This window comes from Cydia pomonella, unplaced genomic scaffold (genome assembly GCF_033807575.1).
Source record: "Cydia pomonella isolate Wapato2018A unplaced genomic scaffold, ilCydPomo1 PGA_scaffold_178, whole genome shotgun sequence".
Taxonomy (NCBI): domain Eukaryota; kingdom Metazoa; phylum Arthropoda; class Insecta; order Lepidoptera; family Tortricidae; genus Cydia; species Cydia pomonella.
The window spans coordinates 118,265-136,252 of record NW_026907820.1 but is presented as its reverse complement, the minus strand read 5'-3'; the positions used below and the strand labels follow the sequence as shown (position 1 = coordinate 136,252).

General features: G+C 36.9%; 1 protein-coding gene across 1 annotated transcript in view; it reads left to right on the top strand.

Annotated features, from left to right (window-relative positions):
• Window positions 1-328: 328 nt before the first annotated feature.
• The window catches only part of LOC133533543 (tyrosine decarboxylase-like), a 29,524-nt gene continuing 11,864 nt past the window's right edge, over window positions 329-17,988 (top strand). The window contains exons 1-6 of the mRNA XM_061872528.1: window positions 329-1,099; window positions 11,937-11,988; window positions 13,670-13,740; window positions 14,283-14,519; window positions 16,892-17,178; window positions 17,539-17,791. Of these exons, the coding sequence (XP_061728512.1) occupies window positions 785-1,099; window positions 11,937-11,988; window positions 13,670-13,740; window positions 14,283-14,519; window positions 16,892-17,178; window positions 17,539-17,791 (1,215 nt within the window). The 5' untranslated portion in view covers window positions 329-784. The remainder of the gene's footprint in view (window positions 1,100-11,936; window positions 11,989-13,669; window positions 13,741-14,282; window positions 14,520-16,891; window positions 17,179-17,538; window positions 17,792-17,988) is intronic.

Sequence of the window (17,988 nt, the reverse complement as noted above, 5' to 3'; positions counted from 1 at the left end):
AACCTGACTCACCCATTTTTTAAATAAAAAAATCAACATTATAAGTTATTATGAATTAAACTACTTATATTTCCCCAATCAATTATAACTGCAGAGTTATCTTGATCTGACTCTACTCTAAATTGCACCTTTGCGTCGGGAGCAGCCCGGAGAGAATGCACAGAAGGTAGGTAACTATACTATACTCTTTAGTTTATATTTAATGGTATAAAGTGGTTATAAAAAAACTAAAGTAAAATTGCACAAAAGGAAGCAAACACACTCAAAAAGGCTAAGAAAAAAAAAGCTTTGTTTAAGCTTTTTAATTAAACATTTTTATGGCTTCATTACATATTCATAGCGGTAATCATGACCTATCCACATATTAGTCGCAACTCATTGAGAACTCGAATACGGTGCATTTCAGCGGACACTGAATGAAGTGGCGTTCGAGGGCGGGCGGCGGCCCTCCCGCCCCCTTACAAGCGGCAGCGATTTTTTACAAACAACTTCCTTACCTACCAAAATAAGTTTAAACACGATTCATGTAAAAACTTAGGCCTGATTAACATGTAATCTTACACAGATTTTTTTAACGTCAAGGAAAAAGTAAGAAAATGTGACTGCATTTAGATCGATTATCGGCTCGCTTTTGACGCTCATAACTCGCGGCAAGCATCCCCCCGCGACGTCCGCCCCGCCCTCTCGACCAGCCGAGTGCTGATTGTGTGGTCGTCGAGTCAGCCGGAGGCCTTCGCGGCGCTGACACCGCACTCTGCTCCGCGGGAATTTATAAAGTTTCGACATGGATACGGAAGAGTTCAGGGTTCGGGGGAAGGAGATGGTGGATTACATCTGCACGTATATGACGACGCTGCGTAAGCGCCGCGTGACGCCGTCGGTGGAGCCGGGCTACCTGCGCGCCGCGCTGCCCGCCGAAGCTCCTCAGCACCCTGAGGACTGGGATACGGTTATGGACGACGTGGAGAAGAAGATCATGCCCGGCGTCACGCACTGGCAGCATCCGCGCTTCCACGCCTACTTTCCTTCGGGCAACGCGTATCCGTCTATCTTGGGCGATATGCTGTCTGCTGGCATCGGATGCATTGGATTCTCATGGGTAAGGAACTGTATTGTTTATAAATCCAAAATCGCAAATGGCATTAGTTATGTAGGTATGACTGAAAAGTGAAGTAGGAATCATGATAATTGTTTGGTGTGGTTATGGTTACCTTTAGGGGCATATATGACCAAGTATGAAGCTAGGTGTCATAATGTCCAGGGTCCTATATATACGTTCAATAACTACAGCAATAGAACACAACGACAACAAGGCGGCAAAGTTGTTGTTTAGGCCCTAGTCAAAACTTAGTTATCTAGTAAAACTTGAGAGATGCGAGGGTTTCAACGAACGAGGGTTAAACAAACGTCGTCATCGAGTGGAACACAACATGCTTTACAACACCAACGCGAGGAAAATACTAACTGTGAAGTGAAACATTACAAATCAAATCCAAATTAACGTTATTACTCGTAAATATTTATCATTCAAAATCATTTCTGTTGTGGATAAAAAGTAACTTTCTCATCAGTTTTTGCAGAGCTACCTGGCTCTACTCATGTGATGTAAATATTATTTACAGTACATATGGTGCTACTTTACCGCACTAGTGCGAAAATTAGCATATTACGTTACTGTGTCGAACATTTAAAAGGCCATATGTACTGTAAAACGTTGTACGATACATGTGCGAATAAGTAATTCGCAACTCGTGTCGATTTAAAACACTCCCTTCGATCGTGTTTTAATTTATCGCCACTCGTTTCGAATTTCCTATTTTTCGCACTTGTATCGTAATATACTATTATACCATTGTGACTTTCAGTACCTATTGAGGTATGAATAAAAATAAAATGCTTTTTTTTACTTTGACAAATCAAATGAAAGCAACTGTCATGGAGATTTAGGTGCTGCTAATTGAGAATCAGGACCGTTATTTTTACGTTTAAATAGTTTAGATTGAGAAATTATCATGATGACTTAATAAGTGTCGACAACTAGTAATTTCATGATAGTTATCACATTTAAAGTCTTAATATATATGTATATAAATTTAATTTTACCAATTATAGGTACATGCAAAATAGCAGAAGTAACCAAATAATTAATCCCGAATAAATTTAGGTTCGATTTTCATATATTTAATATAAAAAAATCGTTTAACTCTGACAACAATTGGCATTTTTTCTAAGTAGGTAATTTCTAATTTCTAACTACATACAAAACAACTTTCAGTAAAAAATATACTATTCGCATATATTAGTTCAAATATACATACTTATTATCGCATGAGTAGAGCCGGAGCAGCTAACAACTTTCGGACAAGCCCTCGAATATAGATACATACTTATATTATACAGAACTCCCTAGCTAGCTAGTTTTTAAAATGAGAAATTACTTTTTAAATAACAAATAATTTATCTAACTAAAAGCGTGACAAGTGTCACTCAACTCAGTTCATTGTGAGGCGGGTACGAATCAGTGTCAAACATTGATGTTTGTATATTTTGTTTATTTATTAATATATTACTACACTAAACATATGAATATTATGAAGAATCTCAATAAAATTTTAACTGGCAACCCTTCTGTTTAAGTCCTAGAGAGGGTAAATTTACCCAATCAAAACATAATGGATAAATAAGGAATAAAAGGACAGATGTCATGATATCAATTTATGCTTTTTTACATTAAATAACGGATTAATACATAGTCACATCTTGATGTATTACTCATTTAACCATCCCGACAAACCAAATTGCAATATAGCATTTCTTTAAGAAATTGTCACTTTTCTTAACTGTGGAATTTTCTGTGATTTGTATGTATTACTATATCTCTTTTCATCCCAACAGAGAAGAAATGACCCAAAAAGTCCCATAAATTTCACGGATTTTCTATTTTTAGCACTTTTACTACTTTTTGCAAAACTATATTTTTCCTGGAAAGTCTTTACTAAACTTTACTTTCACGATTTTTTTTTCGTATTTTTTGAACCTCTTTCACAATTGTTCACATGGACATTGGCTGGCGCGTTATTTTTTTACGCACGATTATCCATTGCGCGCGCAATGCAAAGGCGAGAACGAAATCGACAACCAGCCAATTTTTTTTTAAAGCTAATATTTTCGTATTTCTATTCAACGGATGGAGATCAAATCGATAAAATGTTATATTTATTCATGAATGTAATTTACGAGATAATTCAATCTATAAATTATGTTTGGTGTGATAAAACCTCTTTGAACTAACATTTGAAACCTAATAGTTGGTTAAGACAAATGTACCTTCTTAACTCAGTCGGATAATAATTATAATGAAAAAACACGAGTGTTATAATATACTGAAAAACCCGTGTTTAATATCTAAGATTATGAGCCAAAAATCGGTTGAATAAAAACGTTTTGAGCAAGTGTGTTGAAAAACTGTCAATAGTCAATAATAATTAATTGCGAACATATTACATAGTATTAGGTAGATACAGAGGGCCCGTACATTCCATGCCGTTGATGTAAAAAATACGTAGTTTCACATTTAGGCAGTTTTTTTATAACACTACAAATTTTGATACTTACCTATCATATTGACGCGTAAAAATGACACTGTTAAAAATATGTATCATTTAATAAACTAACAATCTATTATTTTGGTACGTGACAGTAAGATGAAAGTTAGTTTGACGTTTCTGTACCGATTGTCAAGTATCTATTGGGACTGTGCGAAGTGCATGGTGGGGGTAAGTAAAGCCATCCCAGCGCATAAGGTCGTAAAAATTAGAACTAAAGGCTCGATTCTAAGAATGAGATATGATAACAATAAGTTCTGGTTTAGATAAGTTCTCATTTAGATATCGTTTGTATGTCGTATAATAGACAGAAGCAGCTCGATTCGGGCAACCAATGTCACTTTGACGTTAGAAATATCGTAGATAGATCTTATTCGGATCACAGCGGAATCGAAATAAACGTCAATTTTGACATGTCGTTTAACTATCGATTTTTTAAAGATCTTTCCAAGATCTTAAACGTGTCTTAATCATTCTTCGAATCGGGCCGTAACTGCGAATAGCGTCTTTAACATTTCGTACAAGTTATATGGCTCGAAATGAAACTTTAATTTACGATTTCTCCTGAAATATTCATTTAAATTGTATGGTGTATGGACAATTGTAATCTGTATGAAATGCTTAATATAACTAACGTATTAATTTGATAATTATTAATAATGTATCCATGTAAATAGCTTTGCAAATGTCACATATTACGTGATCTTTTTCTAGAAGTTAAGAAGTAATGTATAGTAAGTTATCCTTAAAAGATAATCGTTTAACATCGCGGATTATTTGTAGACCTATGAATGAGAGACAACCCCACCATACCTTGTGTTGTTATAGCTCAAACGGATTAGGCAGCGTGTTCGATTAAAGCTCCTTAACGAGCGTGATTTTTTCCGACAACATCGTTATATTTCAACCAATTTACACAAAACCTTAACAAGTTATATACCTAAGCATTCCTCAAGAATCACTATTGATAGATGAAAGTCGTATGAAAATCCGTTCAGTAGTTTTTAGTTTTGGAATAGTTTTATAAGATGTAATGAATTTACGTATTCCCCTAGACTTGCGGACGCTAGGTTGTGTGACAGTCGTGCACATAACGAATATCAGTTAACTAAAGAGGTTGAAAAATGATGTATTATTGCGAAAAGACTTAATTGGAATCATACTCTATGTAGTGTGACGTCATTTTTCCTTTAATTTTTCATTAAATATAAAACTACTAAAATAGTTCACGAGATCACGTTAGGACTTAAGCAAGCATAATAACATAACATTTATTTAATGTAATAGTATGAGATAAAATTATTTACTCGTATGTAGAGAGCACGGTAGAGAGGTATTATGTATTTCTATTACATAGGTACCTCACAAAAAACCTCCTGCAGCGTATAAAATATTTCTTTATTAGATGTATATTAAGCGCTTTTTTGAATAATTTTCTATTTGTTTTATAGAGTACGGTAATTTATTAAAGATATTTTTAATCATAATCATCAATTATCACTGCCCTAAAAATATTTGTATGGCATCATTTTCGGTATTTACATTCGCGACAAAGAACTGCAAAACTTTCGCTAAGCTAACTAGGGACTACGGCGTAGCACTCGTAGCACCGCACCCGTTTCCATAGTGCAGTAAATAAGTTTAGGAAAATTCATGTGATAACCGCGTTATATAATTCCATCTCATTTTTTTATTTGTTTAATGTACCTATTATACAGTATTTCAGCATACGTAGTTAATTAATATATTTAAGAAAAAATGCCTGAGTACTTCCTATGCTTACATTAAGACGATTGGTTGCGACATAAATATGAGGTACCTACCTATGTCACAATTTGATTCTTATTTTTAAAGGCTTTTATTTGTTTAACTTGAATATAATTTATTATTAAGTCATTTATTAATATGTTTGGGTGTTTTGATGCGATGAGACTTGAAAAAGAATTACAGTCGACGATAAAAAATTCGTTTATGTTAGTTCGAAAAGAAACTACCGACATACGAGCTTTGCAGGACAACGTATCGTGCACGTCTGTTAGATGCGTCTTCCAATTCCAAGCAAATGTTGACTTTTATTACGAACAGTGATTGATCGAAAGGTCGAACGTCACTCGTTCGAGGGTGGATAATCGCTTCCTATTCCTGCCATTGGTTCATTAAGTCTAGTAAATATACAAACAAGTACTTGAGCTCACGTATTTTAAAACAGCCAATTGTCAGACAAATGCGTTTTCCATTTTACTACTCCTCAACTATATGCTTCTTGCGCGGCCGTTTTATTTCGTATCTTTTTGTAAAATGTTTTTATTACATCATTAAATGAACTAACTAGCCCCTTCGGTAGTGGCTCTACACTGCCTACGAAGCAGGAGGTCCCGGGTTCGCATACCAGTTAGAGCATTTATTTGTGTGTTTATCGCGAATGTTTGTTCCTGAGTGATGGATGTTGCCTATGTAGGATAATTATGTATTTATCTATATAAGTATGTACATCGTCGCCTAGTGCTCGTACGCATAGTAAAAACTTTGCTTAGCTTGAGGTTAAGTCGTTTTGTGTTAGACTGTCAACAAATTTTTAATTTATCTATTTACGTAACCATAAGTGTAGTTTGTTGTAGAGAAAAATAAAGTCCCTCTGTTCCTCTATAGCAACTGCTGTTTAGGAACCGCATTCTCATGCCGACTGTACCTAAAGTTTCTTCATAAAAGTATGAAAGTCAAGTTTTTTCATTAATTTTACGTAAAGTTGAAATTCGCTCACTTGCACTACATATAGGTACAGTAGGTACCTAGTGCACTAAGTAGATACACACATGCAATGAACGACCTCTGGTCCATTGTGTGTACGACTTCTCGAGATTTCAAATTTTGCGATATTCAGAAGAGCTCGCTAGTCAGACTTGTGAAAGTGCTTTTGTGAGAAATGTATTTTATCTGTAAAATAAGTCGTTTTTAGGGTTCGGTACCCAAAGGGTCAAACGGGACCCTATTACTGAGACTCCGCTGTCCGCCCGTCCGTCCGTTTGTCCGTCTGTCACCAGGCTGTATCTCATGAACCGTGATAGTTAGCCAGTTGAAATTACTACAGATTATGTATTTCTGTTGCCGCTATAACAACAAATACTAAAAACAGAATAAAATAAATATTTCTTTCCAATCTCGAGGTTCTCATCCAATCACCGAATTTAAGCAATGTCGGGCGGGGTCAGTACTTGGATGGGTGACCGTTTTTATAGATAATGGTACGGAACCCATCCTGTGCGAGTCCGACTCGCACTTGGCCGGTTTTTTTTATTAGCATGGGCGGATGTGAATAGATAGATAGAATACTCTTTATTGGCAAACCTCAGTAAAATGATCCAAGAAAATAAACAATTGATTGAATGTAGAGGCAGACAACAGGCGGTCTTATCGCTAAAGAGCGAACTCTTCCAGACAACCTTTGGGTAGCGGAAATAGAGAAGTTAATCGAATAAGTAGGTGTTTCTAAAACGTTATGAAGCCTATACATTCACACACACAATTAAAGTGAATAAACATACACATATAAGGAATACAAATAGACAAACATACATACAAATACATACGAAAACATATATATGGCATGGTTGACTGGTAGAGAATGCCTTCTGGCATTAAGTCCGCCATTTGTACTCTTCATGTATTGTGCAATAAAGTTTAAATAAATAAATAAATACGAGTATATATAAAATTAACCGAAACATAGCTAAATATGACAGCAGCATGTCAGCCACATAGTAAAAATAACTATGTACTATACAAACACTAAGGGAGAGATAAATAATGTTCTTTGAGTGAATACCTGGCCGATATTACATAATTTTTCAATGCCAACGATCCGCTAGGCAAGTTCTCTGTTCGTGGCGCTTTTCGCTACATACGGGTTTTCCTGTATTATCGGCTACTCTCTTGCGTGTAGCTCGCGCTGGCAGTCAATGTATTAACATACGAGTATTCACCGCTGAGATACGATGGTAGCGCTACGACGTAGCCGATAACACAGGTTTCCCGGTTTGTAGAGGAAATACTTCGTAGAGGCAAAACGACAACGTGTCGTGATTCGCTAATCACTCGCTGAATGGGTTAAGTAAGTGTTGATTTTCGATCTAATATCACTTAAGAGAATAGTGGACGACCGCTTTTCAATACAAAGGTAGTCCCCATTTTCTTCTATGGAAAATATTTTTAGATAATTTGATATACCTTTATTAGGGTTCCGTACCCAAAAGGTACAAAAGGAACCCTTACGGTGCGACTCTGTCCGTCCGTCTGTCACAACACTAAATATCGCGAGAACCACTTAAGCTATCAATTTGAAATTTGGAATAGTTATGAACAACGCTAACCTTGACACATTAAAAGTATGTTTTTAATTACTATGGAAAATGCCCAATATGAAGAGGGGGCAAAATTTCAAAGTCTAGTGACTAGGTCAAGTGGGATATCATTTGAAAGCGCTTAAATTGTTCATTCCAAAAAATTTATTTTATTTTTTTCGTAGTTAAAAAAAATTGATGTATGGAGGTAAATGTGAAAAAAAAATACAATTTCCCCCCTTTACCTCTGAAGTTTACCGAAGAAAAATTATAAAAATTTTATACAATTTTTTACAGGAAAAATATAATCAGACCTCTATCTTGGTAATTTTTTTTTTATTAACAAAAAACATTTCCGAACACTGTTTGCAATTTAACTAACTTTACGTGTGTTTATTACACTTTCAATTTCTATGACATTACATTAAATATACCTTTTTTCAAATAGAAGAACAATTTTTGAAATTGGTTCACATGGTAGAGCAATCGCGCAAATTAGTCAGATAATTTGCCGATAGATGACGCTGTCACAATTATACTTAGTATAGGTACCTACTTCTGATCAAAAGTCTTTCGCCTTTGTGAGATAATTCTAAGTTTGTACGGAACTCTCGGTGCGCGAGTAAAACGAACTCGCACTTGACCGGTTTTATAATAATTAAAAAAAAAAAAAAAAAAAACATTCGAAGGGGCGTCATAGCTGTGATATACATCAACTTGTGTAAAATATTTTTTTATAATGTTATTACCCAGGGAGGAAAATGGGGACTGCGTTTGTATGAAAATGCGGTTTCGTGCGGTCGTCCACTTTCGTGTTAAAGAGTTTTTTTTTCGCGCAATTTTAGACACAATATGCATGTGAAGGTAGACTCACATTCAATTATGTCAATCGCGAGATGCGAACTCGTCAACCAATCACGTTGTGGCATTAGACTGCCCGATTGGCTCGGGTTCGAGTGTGTGACAATGACACCGCTGTACTGGCCTCATTCTTATTGCTCGTAAGGCCCGTCTTAGATATATGTCAATGACCATAGGGCATACTCGTTCAACTCTCGTCTTAAAAACACTTACGCGTGCAAAATTTTGTAGATACACGCGTTTATACATGCGTAAATGCCGAAAACACAGAATGTCATTTAAAGTAATCGACAATGCAATGTATCGCATTTTAGTCCCAACTTACGGTTGGCAGGCGTATTTCTTCAAATATCATTGATATTTTACATGAAAGAAACAATCCGGCCCGTTTACATTACACCAGTAATTTGTAACATAGTTATTAAGGAAAAATACCATACTACGTGTTTATTTTAAGCTGCTAAACGAGGAAATCAAATTGCATAATGACGTCGGTCATTAATATGCCACTGTAGGCGACTAGGCATAGATATACCCGTATAATGTTCCGATACTTACTGCAACGCATCGATCTGAAGCCACCGACCACAATATCGATTGGCTCTGTAAACGTTCGCTATGAATAATTTGCGTTTGTTTCGGTTTCGACACATTCTGTACAGGAAGTCATAGATACTTCCAGTAAGTATATAAAATTGACAATCAAGTTTTTAAAATATGCATAATGTATAACTAAATAGGTCCCATATTTAACAAGTCATATGTTGTACGAACTTCTGAACCACATCTGCTCAACCCATTTGACTTAGTTAACTATACAAAATTACAAATTCAAGTGCCTCAATAAGCATTGGATTGGTTGGTAGAAGCAATCTTCGCTTTTATTGTAATTACTTATATCTAACTAGCGTCTGCTCCCGACTCCGTCTGTGGAATGACGAATTAGGCATCGGAGTTTTTATCGCACGGTAAGACGTTAGCGAGCTATGGAGTCGACATATGTCCTACCCAAAGGACATAGAAAACCCGTATGTATGTATGTATGTAGTTCAAATTAAAAATATACTAAATCGGTTTAGCGGTTTAAGCATGAAGAAGACTGAGAAAAAATAGTTACTTTCGTATATACAATGTTAGTAGGGATTGGCCGTTCGGGTAAAGTAAAAATGAAAAATCTATGATGTTGATGATGTCATACTCGTAAACATCTTTTTAATCCGCACATGGATTCTGGAATACACCCATTTTATTTATATATTGACTTCGTGCATGTGTGTGCCTATGTTCCGTATAGCTTTTGGCTACAGATGGTAGAAACGGATGAGATTACATACGGTACACATATTATCATCATTACATTCGTAAAAACTTATGCAATTAGAACCACCTGTAAACCACCTATTATGCAAATGGATGTACGTAAAATTTACGTCTTCTGGTTAATTTAGTCATTACTAATGAGCATTCCTATTTCAATATATTATGAAAAATTCCTAAAGCAGCTTATATTTAAATTTAAACTTCATTTAACGTATGAGTTAATATCGGCAACATTTTTAAGGTAAAGACAAAGGACCCAGCAGCAAAAACGATCAACTAACTCATCGGATTCTAAAATTAAAAAAAAAATGTTCAATGTTAATTTTTAGCGACCTTAATTCTAGTCATAAAAAGCCACTTGACTAGCTGGGTTAGAGTAAGTATGCTTAATAATATAATTATGAACGTATGTTGAAATAATGTGTGTTTAAATTATCTACATTTAAGATGAAAGTGGAAGACGGCTCCGAAACCGCCTTTCCATACAAACGTAGTCCTTATTTTCCTCTCTGGATATTAACATTATTAAAAATATTTTGACATAATTAAATATGTCAACCACAAACAGCTATCCTGCGAGCTTCGTTTGTTTTTTTCTGAATTTGAAATTATACGGACACTGCTTATGTTGCATTTATTGTATTAATTGCGTATATTGTATGAAAGTTGTTTTTCGCTCCTAACTCTTATAAAAGTTATAAAAATCAAAAAATCTAAAAAAGTCACCAAATTATGTAAACATACGTTCTGAAATGTTAATATCCAGAGAGGGAAATGGGGAGTACCTTTATATGGCTATGGAGTACGCGGTCGACCCTTTCCTGTTAAGAGGAAAGGGGACGATCGATTCTCCATACAATCGTAGTCCTCATTTTCCTCCCTGAATATTTTTGATCATCGGTCGGGCGTTTAATATTTTTTGATTTTTTAATAATTATATAAGATGGGAGCGAACAACAGATTTCATACAATATTTAAAAATCAAACGGAAGGGCATAGCTATGATTAAACTACATCAAATTGTGTAAAAATATTTTAAATAATGTTAATATCCAAAGAGGAAAATTAGGAATACGTTTGTATGGAAAGGCGGTTTCAGGGCGGTCGTCCCCTTTCGTCTTAACTCCGGGTGTTTTTAAGACTGTAGCACGTAAAGTACGAAATCATAAAATTAACGAGAATATCTGTCATCACCAAATTTATCGCAATCGGTTTGCTAATTCACTCGATTAGCACAGCTTGATAGGCAATATAGCCGCTGTTAATGGATTTTGTACTAGTTTCACTATTTCATACCATCAAAATAATGTTGCTATCAGGAGGCGTGTTCCGATTAGTAAAACATTGTTCCAATATGCTTTCGATATTAGAACATAATGCTCCCAGACACAAGTACGAATGAATGAATGAATTATCCATGTATTTGCATTAAACAAGCATATACGCTTATATAGGTATATAGGTGTTCCATATTTCATTAAAAGGCGATTCTTGTTTTGCCATGACTGGCGTCCAAATAATACTCATTAACTAGCTAATGAGTGCGAAAGCGACGCACTGATTAAAGTTGCAGAAGATTCTTTGGATACAGTAATTAAAATCAAATCGGAGAAACATTTACAGATCTGTATGTGTATATGCTTTCAAGCTAAGAAAAAAAGAAGTTTGACTTAACTTATTATCATGTCATAGAAGTGTCCCAATAAATACCTTGATAAGTCCAAATGTCTCCATAAATACGCGCGGGTTGCCGACGGGCGCTGCAGCGTCAGAAATAGCATACGTAACCATTCATTGCAGTCATTTGTTCCAGGCGGCCAGCCCAGCCTGCACAGAGCTGGAAATCATTATGCTGGATTGGATGGGTAAGCTAAATTAGCAATTATTTTATGTTTGTAATGCTTGTATGGACTTCACAGCTGGCTGTAGTTTAGAGATTTGTAAATGTGATTTGTTTGTGTCCCTGGTTTTGGTAGGTTACCTGCATTTTACAAGCAACTCTGTAAATGTGTGATATGTAAGTATAGCTACACAAATAAACGTTTGAAATTTTTAACAATACGTAAATTTCACAACAAGTAGGAGTATAGGTAACGGCCCGATTCGATCCCGTATCTTAAAGTTCGAATAGGACCGTAAGTCAAGAGGTACTTCTCAATGAATTTCTTGCAGTATAAATAAACTAGTGGCTCTGAGAGCTCTAGACCTGTAAAATAAAACTTACTTCGTTAAATTATTATCCCAGCGATTTGAGCGGTGTCCAAATAGCGAAACGACAGAAAAAATCTATCTAACTATCGGACCTGCTCACAAAATTTCACAAGAATCGGTTAAGAAAGCATTTTGGCCCAAGCTGAAACAGACACGTTCGCTAACGCTCGGTCAAAAAAATACCCAACTCGTATAGCCCGTAATACGAGCAAAAAAGGCGTGTTTTGAAAGTCACATACCACATACATGTACTTACAAAGCTGACGGTGCCAGTCAGTGAAAGCGCAGAACTCCACTCACATGTTCTTTAAATACCTAAGGGTGCTTATGTCCCGGGTGCGATCGGACTTTGGGACTGGGAATTGACTCGGACTTGTGAATTCAATCGTCAATTTTCGTATTTTATTTTGACTGGTATCGCTAAATTCTTGGGTTTGACTTTGACTACTATTACTACTCGTAAGTGTGCTACGCCGTAGCCCGTAGCAGGACCTGTTATGTTGATGCTGTATGTAGGACTCGCTAGGCGAGTTGAATATTGTAAATAAGTTTTTAGCAACAATTTCTTTTGATACAAGTTTTTATCGCTGACTGCACTTTTCTTTCCACAGGCAACTAATATTCATCGAGACAATTCTAACAACCCCAGCCAATTGAGTTAATTAGTTTGCGTTGTTTTATCAGAGTTCCCATGGCTACCTCCTGTGTCCATGATCAGATCAGCTCCATATCATCATAATATTGCATTGTCATCCGATTTGCATATGTCTGCAAAATTTTAGCACAATTGGAAATCGGGAAGTGGTTCAAATTTAGCTTCCTCACTAACTACTAACAGGGCCAGTTAAAATAAGAGTTTGTAATAAAAATTGTATCCAGATTATACTTAAGTATTCGTAACGGGCTCTTGGTATCGGAAATTAAGATAATTAGGTATTTGCAGTTTTTATTAAATTAATATTTTAATAACATATCAGAGGCTTTCAGGTCAATTCGAATTTTAGTTATTCGATCTGTTTCCAATATGGTACTGAGCTGTCATTGTTTCAAAAGACCAAAAACGTCACTTTTGACACTGACAGATCAGTATAATTTGCATGTGTTATCATATCGGGAACAGATATGTAGAAAAAACCACTCTTTGCCAGCAGACTTTTCCAATAGCAAGATGTGTTTCATTAGCGGGCAGAATCATGAAAATATATATGAATACATTGATAAGGTATATTTTTCTTAAATCAATATTGCCTACCTCCACCTTAGCCTTAGGGCCATGTCGTAGCATTAGGAGAGCAGCAGGTGTGAATAAGAAACCTTATAAACGGACAATTACAGGTAAAGCAATCGGTCTGCCGCCGGCGTTCCTCGCACTCGAGCAAGGGAGTAAAGGCGGCGGCGTTATTGAGGTAACTAATTACAATTTCGAAAGAGGTTGAAGCTTAATGTTAATACTGTTCTTACTCATTATATTTATTAAAGTTTTCAAACTACCTGTATATTTAATGAAAAATATGGCTATCTACTTATATATTTGTTACAACAACAACCTTTTTCTACGCCAAATGATAAACCGCGTAACAACATTTTTGGCTTGGAAAATGGCACCTACTTGTACTTACGTAGGCGACTGACACGTATCTTGAATGGGTAAAAAACATTTCGAACCTTTGACAGTTTTTAATACTGTTTAGCGGCATCTACTTGTAATCTTTTCAAATAAATTCGTATTTATGTCCATGCTAAAAAGCCTTTATTCATTGTGGTTTTATGTGATAATGATCAGGCAAGTCCAATTTTACGATTCGTAGTTCTAAATTGCAGTAGGTACCTACAGTATTTATATGCTAAAAGCTAAAATACATAGCGACTTATACAACAATGCGAGACACGCGGCGTTAAGTGTAGATAAATCATCTTTGTACATTTACTAGTGTCTAATATGACGCAGGGTTCAGCGAGCGAATGCGTGCTAGTATCCATGCTCGCCGCCCGCGCCAACGGCATCAAGCGCCTCAAACACCAGTTCCCCAACGTAGACGAAGGCCTCCTGCTCTCCAAGCTCATCGCCTATTGCTCCAAGGAGGCCCACTCCTGCGTCGAGAAGGCCGCCATGATCTGCTTCGTCAAACTACGCATTTTACAGCCCGATGAGCACGGCTCGCTGAGGGGCGAGACACTTAAGCAGGTGAGAGCCTCATTTAAAGTCAATGGTTAGGGTTAATTTTGAATTTAATTTCGCCTCGACTGGAGTATTATTATATAGGAAAAGACTAGCGAGTTGTAAAAGGGCGCTAAAGCCAAAGGAAAATGTGGCGTGAAAATATCATTTTTAACGTGGTGTTGCTATGTGTGCGGGATGGGATATATGTAGGTATAGGTGATTTGAGGGTGCATCTTCTTGAATTTGTTTAGTAGAGGCAAAACGACAACGTGTCGTGATTAGCGTTGAATGGGTTAACAGTGCGATAAAAACAATATTATACAATATGTAATATCTGGTAGACCGAGCTTTTCTCGGAAAACATATGAAGACTCACAAATGCGCGTTTTCCCAGAGATAAGACCTATATACGTTTTTCGTCCCCGAAAATCCCCATATAGAAAATTTCATCGAAAACGTTAGAGCCGTTTTCGTAATCCCTGAAATATAAATATATATATATATATATATATATATATATATATATATATATATATATATATATATATATATATACAAGAATTGCTCGTTTAAAGGTATAGGATTATGAAAAATCCCTCTTTTTATACCCAACCAGATAAACGCTTAATATTGCCTAATAGATAAATAAATAAATATTATAGGACATTATTACATAAATTGACTAAGTCCCACAGTAAGATCATTAAGGCTTGTGTTGAGGATACTTAGACAACGATACATAATATATAAATATTTATATATACTTAAATACATAGAAAACACCCATGACTCAGGAACAAATATCTGTGCTCATCACATAAATGCCCTTACCAGGATTTGAACCCGGGACCATCGGCTTCATAGGCAGGATCACTACCCACTAGGCCAGACCGGTCGTCTGGTCGTCGGTGCTGGTCGTATAGATATACCTATATACTTCGAAAATCGCGGCATCATCATTTAGACCCGCTGTTAATGTTGTAGATACTACATACATAAGTATTGCATTAAACATAACCATGTCAACATAACGTACGAATGGTAGTTATTCAACTTCTGGACATACCTATTTTAGAAAGGAAAATAGATACCATCTATTTTTAACTATTGAAAACATGAGCGTAATTTTTAGATTTTGAAGCTGTAATATAATTATATCTCGACCACATCAACCACATGCCGACTGTCTAATTTCCCGAGAGAACCGCTACCATGTAGCTTAAAATGCAGTACGGTTTCTACAACGCTCGGTATGTTTTTCAGAATATTTACGCACAATATTTATTTTATTTATATTTATTTTTCAGAATTAAGTTCTACTGAAAAATATGTTTGGTTGAAATGGGCAAACTTAATTTGTAAAGATAATACTTCTACAGCTTGTGTTTAAATTTGATTGTACTTAAGTGGATAAGTATCCACTAATAGTAAGTTTAAAACTAGTTAAGAAAGCGGGAGAACAGACATGCAAAACGTGGTACTTACTAATAATCATTTCAGATATACTCGTAACTGATCCTAATATTCGTAATGCGATATGCTATGCATCAGATTGTAAAACATGCTTCGTTTCGCATTTCTATCCATCGGATCCCCATAACTTATTTGAGTTAAATACAGGTACATTAATTATTATGTAAAAAAACCTAGACCCTCTTTTATGCATGCAAATAGTTACGTCTAGTTTTTGTTTGGAAATTTAATTGGGGGAGATGTGCGTTGCACGCGGAGGCAGGCCAGATAATCGGGCGTTAATTTGAGGGCACCACCGGCGGCGTCGCGCATTTAATGACTCGGCCTGGATTCCGGAAATACGTGGAGAGCCGCCGGTAATGGAGCCGCATTGTGTGCCACTTTCAATACCGCAAATATTGAAATTTCACGATACAGCTCTCGTGGACCACTTTATTACTTAATGCTTGGAAAAAATAGGACAATGAATTGTGGTTTGGAAATAAAAGCGCTCAGTTCTTTTGGCGGAAATACTTCAATACATTAAGTACCTACCCCTATAAAATTGTCAATATGAAGATAGTATTTTAATGTTGCATTAACCCATTCAGCGCTAATCATGACACGTTGTTGTTTGGCCTCTACGAAGCATTTGCTACATACCGGGAAATCCATGTTAACGGCTACGACGTAGCGCTACGACCGTAGCTCAGCGATGAATGTGTTAACCTTCTAAGATACTTTTCCCACATAAGGGCCAATAGTTATACTGCCATCAACCCGCCAAGAAAATTTTCAGTACAATAGCGGTCAAACGCTGCTATTACGTGCTATGGCGATGGCGTAGTAGTATGGTAGCAATAGCAATTAGCAATAGATACAATTTATTTTTTAAATTCGTTTACCTTTTAACTACAATGACACAATAAAAAGAACTGTGTTAGGCGATGGAAGAAGACGAAGAGGCCGGTCGCGTGCCTTTTTTCGTATCCCTGACGCTGGGCACGACCTCGTGCTGCTCGTACGACGACCTGCCCGGGATCGGCCCCATCGTGCGCAAGTACCCCTGTGTGTGGCTGCATGTCGACGCGGCCTACGCTGGCGCCGCGTTCCTCTGTCAGGAGCACAAGCACCACCTGGCCGGAGTCGAGTACGCGGATAGCTTCAACACCAACACTAACAAGCTCATGCTTACTAACTTCGACTGTTCACTGCTGTGGGTTACCAACAGGTACGTCCTTTTTTCCGAATCATCGCTTGGGCTCCTTTAAATCCAAACTTTCAAGTTAATCTTATCAACTTAGACAATTTCTTACTGTAGCTATGTAGATTAGACAATGTAAAGGATCCTCTACACCTTAATTCTAACACGGCAGTTTCATCATGGCATGTCTATGCCACAATAAACAAATCCCAGGATCCTCAACTTCATTTAATTTAAGACATGAGGCGTTACAAGTACAAAATGAGTAGGTATGCTACCGTGTACACTAAAACATCCTGAAAACCTTTACACATCACCCTTACCAGGGTGCCAACCTTTAGACGTACCTACTGCCGGCACTGTTTAAACCGATTTTTAACCGATCAGGTACCTGCTAACATCAGCGTTAGTAGTGGACCCACTGTACCTCCAGCACTGCTACGACCACACTGCCATCGACTACCGCCACTGGGGCATCCCGCTGAGCCGGCGCTTCCGCTCGCTCAAGCTGTGGTTCATGCTGCGCAGCTACGGCATCAGCGGCCTGCAGCGCTACGTGCGCCGCCACTGCGAGTTGGCCAAGTACTTCGAGCAACTCGTTAGAAAAGACGACCGGTTCGAGGTCTGCAACAAAGTGACGGTAAATTATCATCGTCATTATTTTAGTCGGAAGATATCTTTCCTATCTCTCGATTAATTTATGTCTTACTAGTACCGACATACGATATTGCGTTCTCGCACACCAGATGCAGTAATAAACGCGCGCAATAGGCGCCGCCGTAGTATCATCGGAAATGTCTCCTATGACGTCCTCGCAGAGGAGAAATAAATTGCATG